At 52.6% G+C, this 18,190-nt stretch overlaps 1 protein-coding gene across 1 annotated transcript in view; it reads left to right on the top strand.

The window, feature by feature from the left end:
- The window catches only part of Bmp7 (bone morphogenetic protein 7), a 71,570-nt gene extending 56,276 nt beyond the window's left edge, over positions 1–15,294 (top strand). Inside the window, exons 4-7 of the mRNA XM_021192867.2 lie at positions 5,762–5,959; positions 10,020–10,096; positions 12,273–12,383; positions 13,481–15,294. Of these exons, the coding sequence (XP_021048526.1) occupies positions 5,762–5,959; positions 10,020–10,096; positions 12,273–12,383; positions 13,481–13,630 (536 nt within the window). The 3' untranslated portion in view covers positions 13,631–15,294. The remainder of the gene's footprint in view (positions 1–5,761; positions 5,960–10,019; positions 10,097–12,272; positions 12,384–13,480) is intronic.
- The last annotated feature ends 2,896 nt before the right edge of the window (positions 15,295–18,190 follow it).

Genomic DNA, 18,190 nt, shown 5'->3' with positions numbered 1-18,190 from the left:
GTGTGTGTGTGTGTGTTGTGAAATACTACTCAGCAATGAAAAGGGCAAATAATACAAACATTGGGTTTCATGGAAGAATCTGGATTGATTGACAAGTTAGCGCAGAAGAGTGGTAAGTCCATGTGATGTGTCAAGAAAATGTGGTAGCATCCCAGTGAGACCCCAAATTGCACTTTATGGATCAGGATAGTGACCGGAGAAACTGCATAACTAACTAGTGGGGGTGCCTAGGGTCTGTGCAGTGCCAGCAGCAATGGGCTCCCTCTGACATACACATTCCCCAGACCATAGTAGGTGGCCTAGTGACCTCTCAGAGCAGCAGCCTCCTGCTGAGAACTGGAAGAGGCTGTGTGTGTGTGTGTGTGTGTGTGTGTGTGTGTGTGAGTGTGTGTGTGTGTGTGTGTGTGCTGACTCAGCTGGCTGTTGCAGGAATTGACACCCATGGCGGCATGCATATTTGCAACACTATTTTAAAAAAAAAAAAAACCCAACCTCTAAAAAGTCATTTTTTATTATTTCTTACTTTTAAAAGGAATAAAATCAACAGGCCGGGCTGTGACTTGGTGGAGACTTCCTACCCTGTTTGAAGTCCTGGGTTTGATCTCTAGCACCTCGTAAAGGGGCTGTGTGGTGCACGCCTTGAATTCCAGAGGTAGAGGCGGGAGGACAGGAAGTTCAAGGCCAGCCCCAGCTATATAATGAATTTAACGCTAGCCTGGGCTACATGAAACCTTGTCTCAAAACCGGGGAGCAGCAACAAAGAGGGCCAGCAGAGTCCCAGGAAGGAGCCTGGCCTCATCAGAACTTCCAGGCAGGCAGGCAGGTTGATGCCAGTTAAATTTGAGTGGCCGATGATTGATCCCGACTGCTTCAGCGCCGTCCTGCGCGTAGCGACAGTGTTTATTTTTCTGAAGTTCCTATTCAGCTGGGGCAACCTGCTTCCTTATTTCCCAGACTTTCCTTTTGACAGGCAAATCCATGAGCACGGAGAAAAACACGTATTCAGCTAACCCTCAGCTAAAATAGAAATATTTTCTAGTTTTGCCAAAGACAGACTTTATGGTTTGAAGTATTGTGTGTGTGGGGTTTTTTTTTTCTGCCTAGATTAATGAACTTACCCATTTCTACCCCATGCCTCATTTCAGTAACCTTGCTGGATATTTAAATACAGATAATCAAAACAAATAATTACAAGTATTATCTGAAACTGCCATGCTGAAGCATCTCTCGGGGAAAGAAATTCCCGTAATTACCCCTTTTTTTGACTGCCCCCTTGTTCAGTATCAAAAACAATACAGCATGATGGCTCACGCCTCCAAGCCCAGCCCCTAGGAGGAGAGGAGGGAGGATGGGGCTGGGTTTAAGGCTGACCTGGGCCATGTAGTGAGACTCTCTTATATCAAGTACATGTGTGCCTATGTGTATATGTGTATGAATATATATATGCATACCTGTATCTAACAGGTCATGGCGTCCTGATGTAACATTTATCAGTGCTGGCCACAAACCCAGGGTCTCCTCCATGCTCCCACATGCCACGCTGTGGTTTCTGCTCCCAGCTATCAGTAAGAACACAGCTGTGCGCTCTAGTGTGTGGAGTGCGGAGTGGGCTGTATTGGCTACATAGCTGTGACAAAAACACCCATGAAAACGAGGGGCTTCCTGTGGTTCATGGTGTGGGGGTCCTGTCTGTCTCTGCAGAGGAGTTCCAGCAGCCAGTCACAGGGCATCCTCAGCAGTCAGGAAGCAGGGAGAGCCGAATGCTGGTGCTCAGCCCACCCTGTCTCTCTCTGTGTGGGACCACATTCTCAGCGGTCCTTCCTCTTGAGCTAAGCCTCTCGGGAAAGTACCTCACAGCCACTCCCAAAGCTGTGTCTCTGATCCTAAATTTAGCTGTCATCCTCAATGGGGTGTGTTTAAATCCTTCCGAAGATGTCGAATGTAGTTGGGTTGTCTTCCAGCCTTTTACACAGAAATCCCAACTCTTTCCCCACGTTCCACGATAAGAAAGATGCCTTTGCTCCTGGGGGCCAGCCCTTGTGCCCATGTTCTCTGTCGCCAGCCTCTGGTGTGTGCATGGTGGTAATTTCAGACTCTAGACCTAGTCATCTGGAACATTCACAGCAATGGTTGGCGTGAGAATGTAGGCTGCAGGCTGGCTTGACCCAGTGACAGCTGTGTCACAGGAGCCCCTCTCTGAGGTGTCCTTCCACAGGAGCCCTCGTTTGGAAACATGGTTTCCCTGGAGCCAGTACATGGAGATAGCTTCTGCACTGCTGGGAATAGGTTTCTTCTGAACATGAGAACAGCAAGTGAGTTTTCTAGAAATTTCTAGCAGTTTCTCTGAAAAAATTCTAGAAACTTCTCTCCCTTCCATGTTTTGGCTGAACTGGGTCACGTCTCACCTCTGGGCAGTGACAGCAACTATACTGGAGGATTAGGTGCCTCTCGTCAAACTGCCTGCCACCCAGCCCTGAGGCCAGGGCAGACTGAGCTTCGGCAAAGCTGCCTGGGTGAATGGCGTGCCATTAACTAGGGACACGGGGATGTGAGACTAATGGCCTCATCCAGTTTACACGGGAAGAAATCAAGGCTGTGCGGGCCGCTGGTGGCAAGTGTGGGTTTTGGCTCCCTCTAAGCAGGGGTTGAGGCGGGTGGAGGTGGGTTTGCTGGCAGCCTCTGGCCCCGGACAGCAGGTCAGAAGGGCTTCAGGGACTGGGGCCACGCTTGGCACCTGGATTTAAGGGGTCCAGAGAGGCATGGGGCCTTGAGTCAAGGCATTTTTACTCTGTCCTAAAAGCCTTCCAGGGGGGAAGTGCAATTCCTCAGGGCCCAGCTTTAATGGTTTCTTTTATAGACTCACTCTCGTTATAGATGGATGAACTGGGGGGGACCCTGCTCAAGAATGCAGGAGAGACGGACGCCGAAAGGAGGGGAAGGTGAATCGTGGGGGTTGGGAAATGTGTTTTCTTAAATGCAAACTCTAAAAAAACCATTCTAACTGCCAGGCACTGGAAACTGGGCTTCCCTGTCTCAGACCTGCCCGGGGAACACTAGCTGTTGTGACTTCCAACCATCACTTTTGCTGGCCTTGGCTCTGTCACTGAACTTGTGGGTGTGGTAGCTGCACTGGTGAAGCACACCCTTCCCTGAGCCTCCTCTGGTTGAGTTCTGTTGCTCTCTGGGTTGCACGGTTTTTTTTTAGGCAGGTGGCTGCTCTGAAGTGTTCGTCACCCGATGGGATGGTTATTGTTTCTAAGGATCTCATCGCTGTTGTTCCACGGGGAGACACACAGAGCATGCTCATCACCGGGGAGATGCACAGAGCATGCTCATCACCAGGGAGACGCACAGAGCATGCTCATCACCAGGGCCTTGGCACAGCCCAGGCAGGACCTGGGCGTGAGTTGTTTTTCCCAGTAAGATGACAGACAAACACACAGAAGCACTTAGCACAGGTCTGGTGCGTCTCATGGCTCCGGGGTACCGTCCATTGGGACATCGGGAGCATGAGGCAGCTGGGCACACTGCGTTCACAGCCAGGAAGCAGACACGAATGCTCAGCTCCTTTTCATTCATCCCTGGATCCCAGCTCATGGGCTAAGACCCCGGCTTGAGGCTAGTCCTCCCAGCTCTGCTAACCCAGCCTGGAAACTCTCTCATAGACATAACCAGAGGTTTGTTTCCATTGGTAATCACGACTGGCCGTCACATCCTGGGCACTCTTTTCTGTATCTTCTAACTCTGGCTTCAGGGTTCCCGGGCTTTCTTGGATTTCCATTTCCTAATTAGGGGAGCCTGTGCACGGTGCTGCGTCCCCTGGACTCTCAGTAGAAGAGAGAGGGGACCTGGGCACCACTGTCATGTTTGTCTAGCCTCAAATTCCCTCAAACGGAACTGAGCACGACTGTACCATGTGGGAGGAGGGGTCTGTTATACCGAGGAGAACAGCGACCCAGGAAGTCTTGTCCATTCCTCCGCTGGGACCTCCTACTGGCCACATGACCCTAGCCCTAACCCTTGTCTCCCGTGTTCCACTCTGTAGCCCCTTGACTGGGTTTCCTTCCCATCTTCGGAAAGCCTTCACGGCTTGAGGGCAGGCAGGTGCCAGTCTCACAGGACTATCTTTTCTCAGTCCCTTTACCCATGTCTTCCAGAGAATTCCTTCAGTTCTCTTCAAACCACAGCAAAACCTGCCATTTTCTGGGCCGGAAACTCATCACAGTGGCATTCCCGTTGGAGAAAACGGAACCTCTAGGGACATGCTTCTCTCTGTCTCTGTCTCTGTCTCTGTACCTCTCTCTGTCTCTGGGTGTGTGTGTGTGTGATGCTGGGGTGGCGCTCACAACCCACGTGTTGTTACACTTACACCGAGCTAAATCCTGTCCCAAGTCCTCTATATTTTTGAGGCAAGTGTCTCTCAGTCACCGACGTGAACTGAACTTTCAAATTCTCCTGCCTCAACCTCCAGAGCAGCTGAGATGACAGGCATATACGACCAACCCTGGTGCCTGCCTCTCCCCCACCCCCCACCCCCCCCACACTTTGATTTCATGTGACTCTATTTCCAAACGGAAAACTGAAATCAACAGCTTCCCAGTGCTAAGCAGGCAGCAGTGAGGGGCCAACTGGAGGGTGTCTGGAGGTGGGTAACCAAGAATCTGATCCTGCCCTACTAGGCTCACTTCCACTGCCCCAGGCTGGCCCTTGGCACGCTCCTAGGTCTGCCCAGTCTCTGGCTTCTGTCCTTCAACCTGCAGTCTAGTTTCAGGGCCAGCCCAAGGTCGTCGCAGAGAATACTTGAGGTTCTCAGCCTAGTCCCTCCCTCTGCTTTCTACAGTCTGTTCCTGTCCCACTCTGGCCATCATGACCAAGTTCCACAAGCTGCTGTCTACCAAGTACCAGAGCTTTATTGTCCCCACGTAAACACAGAAATCCTGTACCCAGGTGTCACTGGCCAAGCGCCTCCCTACCCCGACTTCAGGCAGCTCCGTCTCCTGGCATCCGTGGTGACGTGTGGCCTCTCCCTTTTCACGGAGCCACTGGCGCCTGGCGTGAAGCCTGTCTTGCATGGCCTGGCTGTGTCTCAAGGGCTTACACCTGCAAAGTCCTTGTTCAGGCAAAATACTTCCATTGGCCTAGAGGTATCGGTGCCTATAGCCTGTTGTCTGCTGTCATCTCTGTCTGTCTGTCTGTCGCTCTCTCTCTCCCTCTCTCTCTCTCTCTTTCTCTCTGCAGGCTCTCACCCTCCTAGACTCCAGCCTCCATTAGTTCCACCAGGCCTTTATTTGTGCTGTGCTCTACACCCGTAGTGACCTTTCCCACTGGGGGCTCACTCCTCACTGCCACCGCATCTTCCTTCTGGTGGCCTCTCCATTGTCATCAGGCTGTTGGCAGCCACACTTACTTCCTAGCAGTGACTTTCCCATCCCCTGAAGTCTGGCTGACCAAGTGACCGACTCACTAGCCTGGGACAACGTCCCCTCCCCCCCTCTCCCTGCTGGTCCTGGCCTGACTTCACATGCTCCCCTTTCCTTGCTTAGTGTTTGGGTCACCACGGGGTGATTGTGTGCTGCCCCTTGCCCCACAGGGTTCACCAGAGACCAGGACACTTGTAAGACAGCTCCTGGAATAGCCCAGACAGTCCTTGTTGAATAAGTGAACAGCTAGTGCGTGAATGGTTTGCAAATGGGAATAGAATCATGTCCCCCAGCCTGTCCCTGTCTCTTGGGCCTCTGTGTAATGAATACCTCCCCTGCAGGGCAGAGCATCAACCCCAAGTTGGCAGGCCTGATTGGACGGCATGGACCCCAGAACAAGCAACCCTTCATGGTGGCCTTCTTCAAGGCCACGGAGGTCCATCTCCGTAGCATCCGGTCCACGGGGGGCAAGCAGCGCAGCCAAAACCGCTCCAAGACGCCAAAGAACCAAGAGGCCCTGAGGATGGCCAGTGTGGCAGGTAGGTCCGAGCCGCCAGAAGGGACCAGCTCATTGCAGATGCTTCCAGACACATCAGCCTGTGACCTGGGACGTGTCTGTTCAGTGTATAGCTTCCCCAGGGCTCCAGTGACCCCGAAGCAAGGCAAGGGACACAAACCAACCAGGCCTTCCTGTGAGGGCCCTAAGCCGGCTCAGTCTTCCAACTCCTGCCCTCGGGATTCTGAGGAAACCCACAAGGGACTTTGGGCTGTTTAGAATTAAGTGTGAGACCATTAGGCCATTCCTCTACCTGACCCACACCCTCCTACTCCTCCACTACAGGTCTACTTGCATTATACATGGCTTCTTCCTTAGTCATTTTATTTCTGAAGAGGGAAAGTAGCCTGCAGGGGCGGTTGGACTTACTGGTTCTAGGCTGTCCCCAGTGATGTCTACCCTGTGTAGACGTCAGTGGGTAGGGAGAAGTATGTATTGATTAAGAGGCTATGCCTGTCTCGTTGGCTTTAATTCACCAAGAACCCCTTTGCCTTGGTAAACATGGCCACTTCCAATCACGGGTTTTATTCCAATCTTAACTAGTAAACTATTAAGCTCTTGGCACACCGTGCACACATGCAGTGTGGTGTTTTGTATGTAACACACTCATTACACAGTGCTCATTACTCAGAAGAAGGCAGTGCTGCTCCCCGAAGCTCCCCTAACACTGGAGAGGCCAAGCTGGAGAGGCCATGGGGAAAGTCTCTGCAGGGACTCAAGGAGTCTCAGGACCAATTCTGGACTGGTCAGGACAGAGTTGTCAAATGTAGATCTAGGTGAGTTTTAGTATTGATCTGCAGAGAGCTGAAGGTGACAGGCAGGGTCTGAACCTGGAGCCAGGGGACAGGTGGAGTCCTTCTGTGTAGCAATTTTCCTACACAAGGTGCATGACCAATGACCGGGACCAGGGTCACTGTGCCTGTTTGTCCCTGTTGGGAGCTTCATTGTTCCTTGCCCAGGTGAGAGAGTTTCGTCTGGTGTGACAGATGGCTCGTGATGTTTCTGACATAGATTCCTAGATGACATTGTTTATAGGCACAAATAAATTACCTGTTGGTCACAGCTTCTGGTGTGAAGACTGACAGTCCTGTTTTTCTTGTTTAAATAAGTTGCAGAGTCTGTTTGCCTCAGCACCCAGGCCCAACATGGGACCGCTCAGGACAGCACAGTAAAACATGTTAACCGTGGGCGAGGCACTGCCTGCAAGCAGCTGCTGTTCTGAACACAGAGTCACTGCCTGTCCTCTGCCAGTGGCCTGTATGGGTCGTGAATAGAGTCTTCATAAGTGTTCTCTTCTGCCAGATGGGGCCATTTATAGGCACCTCAAAGGGGTCTGTGAGCCCCCAAGTGAAAAACTGGGTTCTTTCACATTTGGGGGCCTTGTTTATGCTGGGATTGGAATTCCGCCTGGCTATAGAAGCTATTTGGGGTGTGGTTGTCACCCTCATCTGTATGCAGTGACAGGCCCAGGAGTGGGGGTGGTGGCTGGGTAACTCAGCTCATTCCAGGGGTACAGAAATACTTCCCCTGGGAACTGACCTGAGAGCTCTGAGTGAGGCCAGGTTGCTCCCCACTCCTGAGGCCCATGCACCCCGAAGGCACACAGTCTCATGCCTTAGCTTTTCTGACTTCTCTCACCAGCCTTTTAAGACGTGGCTGGGAGAGAAGATGCAGCTGAAGCCCTGGGTGGGAGGGACATTCTCTTGAGAGTCTCATCTCGGAGTCTGAAATCCCTCCGAAGCAGAAGTGGGAGTTTGATGGCTTCAGGCTGCGTGCAGCGTAGGTGTGAGGTCATGCTGGCTGCTCTGAGAATGATGGGTAGAGCCCGGGGTGAAGGAGGGCTCCGTTCAGAATCGGAAACTTCCCAGAGGCCTTTGCCAACTCAGCTGACAATGTCCCATCCCAGCAAAGCCGCCCTTGTCATGTAGATCTGCAACGTGGATCTTGAAGATCTATGACAGACGTTTGCCTCCAGAATGAGAGGGACACTGGGGACTGGAGGCTGACCACCCCACAGTGTCCCACAGAGTGCCCACTTCCATAACTCTGGGATGCTCCCTCACATGACAGCTAGTCCATCTGGATCTAGCTCGGAATCTGCTTACTCCCATAGATTTCAACTCCCTACCCTACTCTCGTTTTAACTTCTTCCAAACCCTGCCTGGAAGTTTAACATTAAAAAAAACAAACAAACAAAAAAACCCCAACAACTCAGGACTGGGGCCCCACCCTGGTCTAGTGAGGCAGCCTGTGCGTGTGTGTAGGCGTGTGCCCAGTGCCTTTGAAGTGCTCACACCTCACATGACGGGCCACACAAGTTGGCTCCTTTCTTGCACACACATCATCCTTTATGTGTCCGGCTGCGGACACATGTCCCAGCATGCCTCTGCATGAAAGTCTCATTCCTGTCTTCCACCCCTGCCTCCGGGTTCCAGCTGCTCCTGAGACATAAGTGGAGAACCTGGGTCCCTTGTCCCCTTCAGCCCAACCACCCTAGTAATTGGCCACTTCCTCCAGCTGAACCTTGGGTGTGGAAGCTAGTTTGAGCATCTGTCCCAGGCAGGGCCTTTCCGAGGTAGCCGCTCAGTAGCTGGTGGCCTGCACTGCCTGTTGCTCACGGGCCCTCTTCTGTGCTGGGTGGGGTGAGTGGAACAGGATTAGGGGTAAGGGAGCTAGGTGTCTCCTCTATCCCCTTCCCTTGCTTTCCTGCTAAGAAGGACCTGCTGGGGCATCCCAACAACCTTCTCCCAGGGCAGCTCCAACCCCAGATAGGATAAGCAGGGCCCATCCCCCGCAGCATGTCCACAGCTGGCTGCCAACACTAAACCAAAGACCTTCACTAAGATTTTACCCGTTCCCTTCACGTCATTAATAACCATTGTACTTTTTCCCCCCATATCTTGCTTCAGGATCCACCCTTACTCGGGACTGGGGGCTGGGGGCGGTCTGGTCCCGGCGAGCCTACTCAGAACTGTATCTAGCTCAGGCTGCTTCACCCTGGCCTGAGGAGGTAGTCCACAGCCCTCTCTGCTCCTGCAGGAAGAGGGGAGTGGGGTTTGTCGGGTAGGTAGTGCTAGCTGTAGCCTCCAGCTATGGCGCAGAGGTGAGCGGTACCTTAGATATCCAGTCCATAGCTGTTCTGGAAGGTAGACCAGTTGTCCAGGCTCTGTGGACTGTGTTGGGGTGGTGCCTTGACCCTTGACCTTCCTGTGCTAAAGAAAGACTGGCCTGTGCTCACTCTTCTTGACTTCAGAGCTACGCAGGTGGAATTCCTGTGCATCCTGGGAAGTGGGCTCTGGGGGAATGTGTCATTTGTCACCAGACGCCTGGTAGCCTGTCAGTGGGTTCAGAGGGAGCAGTAATCATGTTTAGATAGTTGCAGGATGCTGGGACATGAGAAATGCCTGAGCACTCGGGCACCTGGCCTGTAGGGCTCTATAGTGTAGACCAGGGGCCTGGGCTTTCTGGGCAAGGACAGGTGAAGGAAGGCCCTGGGAGTCTCAGGTTAGGGGAAAGGCATTAAGTACCAACCACTTGTGCAATTTCAGGACAGAAAAGATTCCATAGCTGTGCGTGAAGGATGGATGGACAAAGACAGACTTCCACAGTGTTTACAGAGTGCAGCCTTTGGCGCAAATGCTACACACTTCCATCCTGGAAAACACAAGCACAGTATTCTTGCTCCTTAAAGAAACTTGGCAGTTGCTGCTGGGGGCTGTGGGGTTTACTCTGGTTTCTGTCCCCATCCTTGGCTCTGCACCCCAACTGTGGACAGGTGCATGAGCATCTTGGAACTGACTTGCTGGACCTCCACAGGCAGAGTGTTCTGGAAGCAGGATACGTCTGAGTGGGTCTGGGGGCCTCTTCTAAAGGGTGGAGGTGACCTTGGGGGCTCACAGGTCCTAAAGCAGCTTGTGAGTCATCGCTGCCCTTCATGCCCTGGATCCAGTGGCTGCTCTCCCACTGCAAATCCAAAGGGACTTGAACATGTGTACTTCTCTCTCCTCCCTGGGTTCTCCTCCTTCGCCTTCTCGCCTGTGCAGAAAACAGCAGCAGTGACCAGAGGCAGGCCTGCAAGAAACACGAGCTGTACGTCAGCTTCCGAGACCTGGGCTGGCAGGTAAGGACAGCTGAATCGCCATACGCTGCGCCTTGCTCTGTCCCTGCTGACCACAGGGCTGTCCCTGTTGGAACAGTGTGTCACAGTTCCTGTCTTTTGTCCCCCTAGAGACATGGTCCCATATGTCCCAGGCTGGCATCAAACTCACTGTGTACTTTGATTCCTCCTGCCTCTATCTCCCGAGTTCTGGGATTTTGGGAGTGTGCCACCATGCCTAGTTTGTGCTGTGCTGGGAATGGAGCCCAGAGTTTCCTTCATGTTAGGCAAGCTCTCTAACAACTCAGTCCCAGCCCACAGTCCTTGTCTTTGTGAGACGTCAGAAGCCAGGAGCCCCAACCACAGAGGAGGACTTCGGCTGAATGTATGAGGACATCCATGATGTGCCGTGTACCCGCAGCGTGATCGACTCGTGGGCCAGAACTTGAAGTACCACCGTAGCATGTAGTTTCAACTCTGCTTTAAGATCTGGGCAGAGGGCGCTACCAGCCACCACCCTAGTTCCCTTGGATCTGTAGATGAAATACGTGTGTGTGTGTGTGTGTGTGTGTGCGCGCGCGCACACACACACACACACACACACACGCACACACACACACACACACACGCACACACACACACGTTTGTTTTTAATATGCTTTTAGCTCAATGGTCAGGCACATCCTCCTCCTCTTCATCTTCTTCTTAAAGATATTATATGTGAGTACACTGTAGCTGTCTTCAGACACACCAGAAGAGGGCATCAGACCTCAGTACGGATGGTTGTGAGCCACCATGTGGTTGCTGGGATTTGAACTCAGCACCTTCAGAAGAGCAGTCAGTGCTCTTGTCTGCTGAGCCATCTCTCCAGCCCTGGTCGAGCACTTCTAACCCTCCTGTGGCTAACATGCCCTTACCTTCACCTCCAGCTCAACACCTCTAAATCTGCCCTCAGCTTAGCTGCTCCGTTACCTTCTGTGAAGCCCATTGGTCAGGTTGCCCAAGCTCTCCGGCTGCTTTCCTTCCCCGCCTACATTTTGGAAGATCTCCCCTGTTCTCCTCTCTCCTAGCCTGCAGGGACCTGGAAGTCCTGCCTCTTTTTTTTTTTTTTTTTTTTTCACCCAACCATTGGCCACTGGCATCTTTATTGGTAGATCAAAAACCAATTGGGTGCGAGGGCCTTCAGCATCACTAACCAGATTCCCGATCAAAGCATCAGGAACCACCCGCTACACCACCCTTCTGAAGTCTGAACTTCATGCATACCCTAGTCCTACCTCATGGCTGGCTGCCTCTCATACATAAGGCCCTATGTGCAAATCCAGCCTTGGAGAGTCCGCTTTCTCTGTCTGCCCTTTGTCCTGGTCTGTGACTAAGATCAGGTGTCAAGCAGGTTGCGTGGTGGGGTGAGCTCTGCACATGACAAGCGTCTCCTGTGTGCAGCGTCCAATCCTCCCTGGCAAGAGCCCCCTGCTTACAGTCCCTAGAGTGTGCCACTTTTGTAGAACAGCTTGACACAAAATTTCCAGAGCTCAGCGGATGCCCTGTCTAGATTACCTGAGCCATAGTGGGTCACTAGCCTCTTGCTCAAGAAGGTGCACCAGGCAGGGGAGCTTGGTTTACATTTGCAGACACGGCCCGTCTTGGCAGTGGGGCAAAATGATGCCGCCCACGGAGACCACTCTGAAACCGTACATACAAAGAAGATGCAAAACAAAAACCGACAGAAAGACTTAAAATGATTTAACGTAGTTCAGGGTAGTGTGTTGGGCTGCGATTGTAGCCATCCAAGCCCAGAATGCAAGGTCGAGGCTGTAACATGAACACAGCTGGGAGCAAGCTGAGGCATGCCACCCGGAGCAAGAACAGGGTGGTTCTAGGTGTGGTCTTTGACCACGTCTCACTCCCTACTGCTATGCCACCTCTGGTCCATTTGATGCGACACAAGAATGTCCCTTCCAGACCCTGAGTCCTTTTTCTTTTCCTTCTGCTGGGGTCACAAAATATCACGCTCCCTTCCTTGGCCCTGCAGGGAACCCCAAAGGTCAGGAGAGCATAGCCTGAGCCTGTGTCCACTGGACATGAGGAGGAAGTCCACACAGGAGTGGGACACACAGAGGTACCACACACAGGGTAGGACCCTAGTTGGGCCCTCTGCATAGTCTCACTGAGGTGTGGCCTCACTCCCCTCTCTTGGCAGGACTGGATCATCGCACCTGAAGGCTATGCTGCCTACTACTGTGAGGGAGAGTGTGCCTTCCCTCTGAACTCCTACATGAATGCCACCAACCACGCCATCGTCCAGACACTGGTGGGTGCCTCCTGGGGGTGTGGCCAGTGGGGGGTATGAGTGGCTTCTCCTGCTGTTGCCTCAGAACCTGAGTAGCTGTCTGTCCCAGTGTCTGATGACTCTTGTGGGTACCTGCTTTATATAAAGCTGAAATAACTGTTTGACATGTAATGGTATAAAGATGAATATGTATAATCTTGGACCCTAAAATTCTTTTATTTCTGTATTTGTCCTTAATTTTAAAGGACTGGATCCTCTCCTGGTGGGACAGTCACCGTGCCTCACACTGGGTCCCTCCTCTGGGGAACAACCCTCTTGGGTGTCAGCCTGCCACCCTGTGTTCCCATAAGACTTGCCTGCTGGCTCCTGGTCCTCTCCTGCAAGAGGCAGATGTAGTTTGTTAGAGCCACAGGCCCAGCTCAGAGCTTATAGCTTTCTCTTCCAGCTTTGAACTTGAACCTTCAGATGGCTGTGGCGGCTTAGGCCTGTCAGCCCAGTGCTCGGGAAGGGGAGGCTAGATGATGTGAAACTCAGGATCATCTTTGGCTATACAGCAAGTTCAAGGCCAACCCTGAGATATAAAAGCCCCTGTCTCAAACCAGTAACACAGGAGAAGAACTCAATATTTCTCGATTTACCTTGCTATTCAATGGTTCTCACCCGGTACCAGTAGGACACTTCAGTTTTTCCCTTGTCTGAGCTCCTACTCTGCAGGGCACATAGGTGCCCATGAGCAAAAGCAGACTTCTAGTTGTTGTGATGCTGGGATTTGAACCTAGGACCTTGTGAGTACCAGGCAAGTACCCTACTACGGCTCCAAACCCAGCCCTTAAAGTAGAGCATGTTTTTGAACGGGCAGGAGTCAGGGAGGATGCTCCAGAGCCTCTTTGGAGCTCCAGCTGTCTCCTCCACATCAGACGGGTGCATGGAGAAGACTGGGCACCCTCGTTCCCTCGTCTGCAGGGTGGAGGCAAGTCCTGAGCCAAGCTGGGTCATTAGACATGCACATCTGTCCTTTATGGTCATCTTAGCCAGAGAATAGATGTTTTTTAGAGAAATCTAGAAGCATGCAGAAGGCCTTGCCGCCTCTCACCACGATCCCTGTCGGTGGCTTGCAGGTTCATTTCATCAACCCAGACACAGTACCCAAGCCCTGCTGCGCGCCCACCCAGCTCAACGCCATCTCTGTCCTCTACTTCGACGACAGCTCTAATGTCATCCTGAAGAAGTACAGGAACATGGTGGTCCGGGCCTGCGGCTGCCACTAGCTCTTCCTGAGACCCTGACCTTTGAGGGCCACACCTTTCCAGATCCGTGATGTCTCACCATCTAAGTCTCTCACTGCCCACCTTGGCGAGGAGCCAACAGACCGACCTCTCCTGAGCCTACCCCTCACCTCCCCAACAGGAAGCATGTAAGGTGTTAGACACCTGAGCGTGCAGGCGGCTGATGAGCGTGCTTTCCTTCCGGCACGTGACAGACGAGATCCTACCAGCTACCACAGCAAACGTTTAGCAGGAAAAATGTCTTCCAGGGAAGAGTCCGTTGGCGACATGGCCCCTGGTGCTCTGAGTCTTTGAGGAGTAATTGCAAGCCGCCTTCAGCTGCAGCAGAAGGAAGGGCATAGCCAGGGTGGGCGCTTACGTCTGTGCTGAGGGAAAACCAAGCAGAAGTCCCTGTAATAAAATGTCACAATAAAACCCATGAATGAAAACAGTTAGGATGTTACAGATATATTTTCCTAAACAATTTATCCCCGTGTCTTGGTTTATTCTGACTTCGTAAACAGAAGCCGGGGCTGTGGAGGATGGAGAGGCCCTCCTTTCCGTTTCGTTGTGTGTGTTTACCAAACCTGCCCAAATCCACCCTGTAGGGAAGAGAAGTAGGGTGTCTGCTCAGAAGAGGCCAGTGAGGGACGTGGCCTCAAATGGTGTTGGGATGAAGGTGGAGGGAGGCACGCACACAGACACATACGCATGTGCACACACACACACACACACACACCTGAAACGCATGTAGACTTTGGAATGGCCCTACCAGCCCCTCAGCCCTCATTCCTGCCCTGTGATAGGAAATCCACGAGAAAAAGCAACGCTAACAAGCACAGTGGGCACTGCCTGAGGAAGCACAGGGGGATGCAGGGTATTCAGGGCACGGTCCCCCAAACAAGGCCCCTCTGGCCCCTCTGTGGCCGAGATGGCAGAACAGGGCTGTACTGGCTTCTTAGGTTCAACCACGCTTCCTGCTTCAGAGGTGGGATGTTGGTTATGACTCAAACAAGGCCTCTCTGCCTGGGTCTGCAGTGCTCCAGCTGCCCCAGCGGCTCCTAGCTTCAAATGCAGAGGGTTAGACTGTCTGCCAGTGTTTCCTGCATCCACACAAAGAATGAGGTTAGCCAGGCAGGACTTATGTTGCTTCTGGTCAGGTGAGGAACCAATTCTCCATGTCTGTGTCCCTGGAAACACTGGGCTCTCTTCTGTTCTGTTTTAGTTTTTCTTCTTCAGTAGCTTGGGCTGCAGCTTCTACTCTGCCCGATTGATGTGGGGGAAGGGCATTTCTTCTTGTAATTTGTTCTGTGTGTTTGCAGATCTGGGGCTTCTTGTGTGACTCCCCCGTGGTATACATTTTACTTTAAAGCCCTAGCCTGCCTGCAGCCAGTGTCTTTTGTACGTTTAAATGTGTAAATAGTTGTGACAAGTCAAAGAAATTATTTATTTCCATCTGAAGCTCTTTCCAAAGGCTCCTCACAGAGAACAATAAAGCCGATTTCCTTCAGTCTGTTTGTTTTCTTATTTAAGACTATTTATTAACAGTTGGACTGATGTACCCATAGCTGTCGAATAAAGTGGCCCTTAGTGAAAATTCTGTATAAATAGAGTAAGAAGAGGTTTGACTTTGCAATAAAAGGAGACATTTGGTTCTGGTTGTCCGACCCATGTGTGTATTTGTGTCTTTCCCCCCTGAACTCCTGGACACTGGAGTCTCATCTGCTGAGAACCCTCGACCTTGATCTACTGTAACGGGATGTTTATCATCCAGGCCCGGGGGAAGTGGGCGCTCGCTCTTCAATATTTGGTGCAGCTGCGTGGGGCTCCGGGAGTGGGCGGGAGAGACGGAACCAAACAGCCAATGTGAGTTTGCTAGGCTGGATGGCAAAGATCCTTGATTGAATTACAGCCCAGCTGTCAGCAGCTGCTTCAAAGAGGCAGGGGGTAAATTAGCTGTGTTTACTGCTAACATAGTCGAAAGATTTAGTCATCCCAATAAAATAGAGGCACAAGAGAGAAGAGGGGGGGTGTATACCCCAAACTTGAAAGCAGTGCCGGCCTCACAGCTGGCGTCATTCAGTGCCCGTCACCCGGGCAGTTGGGGGCTGCCCTCACAGGCCAGCTGTGGAGGTGGGCGGCCCACCGCAGGGCTGGAGGAGTGGGCCCCCAGCAAGCTCCGGGCGGTGCTCATCTGGCTCCATCCATCTTTGAAGTGCGCACGAAGGTCACCTGACGGATGTTTCTAGAATCCCAGGGGATACTTGGGACAGGCTGCTCCCTCTTCCCCTGTTGACTCAGACCCAGCAGCCCAGCCGCTCCTAACACATTCCAGCCCCTGTGATTTCTAAACCTTCCTGTCACTGTCCCGACAACTCAGCCTTTGTTCTGTTTTCCAGGCTGAAGACCAGAGCCACAAGCCGGAGGTCCAGATGTGGCCTCTCAGATGTGTGCCTTAGCCTCTCACCCCCACCCCCACCCCCAGTGATGTTTACACATCTTAAAAACGCTAATCCGTTGCCAGTATGTTTTTGCAAATAAGAAGTTTGGGCTTCTCTTGAGCAGTCAGCAGAGCGGGCCACCTGGTTCCTCCCTGTGTGCTGCTCCTAACTGAACAGAAGTGCCAGGGCTGTTGTCACCACCACACCCCAATGGCCTCGTCCACAAACGGGCGAGGTCAGCTGACATCTTCAAAATGGCAGACAAATGCCTACTTGTGCCCACGACCCAGAAGGAACAGGAAAATGGAAGCCATTGGCATTGCTTCAGGACAGGCATGTGGCTTTTACGTTTGTTTCCAGCTGGCCCGTTCATACAGGAGGCTCTATGGCCACGTGTGGTAGACCAGATGAGCCTATAGCCTGTCACCTTTCCCCTCTCTTGGCTGCCTACTCTGTCAAACAGGTCCTAGGGCTGCTTAAGAAGCAGGGATTGATGGCTGGACACCCAGGCACCCTTCCCCAACCCTGTATGCTAGTCTCTGAATCCAGGCTGAGTTTCTGCACTGCACGTGAGCTCAGCATGGAGTCTCCTGCTTCCAGAAGGCTTGAGGGTCTGCATCTCCAGACATGACCTTGAACTAGGCTCCCCATGATGTTGCCTTGAACAAGCAGCTTATCCATCGTGGTCCCTCCCTTCTCCTTCCTGAGCCTGATGACCAGTGTGGAAGCCGGGAGGGGTGTCAGTGCCATGGGGTACCTCCGTAGGAGCCTCTCACGGGATCATCTCCGTTTCCTCTGCAAGAGTCTTTGTGGAAGGTAAAAGTGTCAGAGTCTCCTGGGGCCAACATAGCACTTTCTAAACACTGCTTCGAAACCTGGTCCCTGCCTGTACAAAGCCCTCTCTTTAGGGACAATGCTCACCATATCCAAGGAAGGGCTTGCTGGACAGATGGCAGAATTCTCGAAAGCCTCATGAACTGCTGCTTCATTGTCTATACCAGGAACCAACACAGAGACTGTCAACCAACAGCAAAGCCCAACTGCGGGGCGATGCTGAATGCAGGCTTCCCTGCAAGACACCAGTTAGGTGTGTAGTACGGTTACCTGTCTCCCCAAATTCTTTAGAGGATTGCTCATCGCCCGGCTCCTTGGTACTCTTGGGAAGGGCTCCGGGTGGTCTGTTCTTGACTGCTCTACAGAGGAGACCTGCTCAGGACACCGAGTACTCTGCACTCGAACAGGCTCGGGGCAAGCCCGAGAGCTGCACGGTCCCCAGCTTCCTTCTGTAGTGGAAACGGCACAGGTATGAGTGGTCTTCCTGGACAAGGCCCAGCTATGCAGATACAACCTGCAGATACAACCATTTGCACACAGCACCATAAAATTATGCCTCTGGTGGGGTTCCGCTCACAATGTCAATGGACAGCACCTCCAGGGAGTATGTGCTGCCAGCCCCAGCCAGCCTCAGTCTCTTCTAGGGCTCAGCCTTTTCAGGCTGGCTGCTCCTGACCCACACTTGGGGTGGTGAGTGTCTGCCCCTGCCAAAGGCATGCGTGAGGACCTCTTTAGACATTTCCTATTGGCCTGTGGGCCCCATTCTCCTGGCTCAGGCCCTTCAGCACTCTGGCGCTGGCCTCTCTTGGTTCCAGATTTGAGGAAATAAAAATAGAAGAGGAAAACACTCAGCTTTCCAGGCTGCCCTGCAGCTGCTTGGATGGAGGCACAGTGCACCTGGCCAGGGGGACCGTGCTGGCCCCCACTGCACCGACTCTGCCGGTCTCTTCCCCGGACTGCTCTGCATTGCAGGGCAAGGCCGTGACTCTCATCAGCTCAGATAGAAAGGAAGGGCTAACCGGAACCCATAAATTATCAGCTTTCCTGGGCCACCTCAAATCTGGTCTCAGGGCACAGGCGCCACCCTCCAAAAGGCCCCGGATGTTGCCCGACATTTTGCTGCTGCGGCTGCCTTTGGACAAGAGCCCCGTGTTTTTATTTTGCCTTGGGCCCCACAGATCCTGTGCCCGAAGGTTAGAGTGGAGCATCTTCCACACGTCACTCATCGAGGACATTATCTTTGAGTCTGTGAGTTAACTTAGGTGGTGTCTCCGGCATGGCGGGCTTC

Source organism: Mus pahari, chromosome 3 (assembly GCF_900095145.1).
Source record: "Mus pahari chromosome 3, PAHARI_EIJ_v1.1, whole genome shotgun sequence".
NCBI lineage: Eukaryota > Metazoa > Chordata > Mammalia > Rodentia > Muridae > Mus > Mus pahari.
This window is presented reverse-complemented; position numbering and strand designations above follow the sequence as displayed.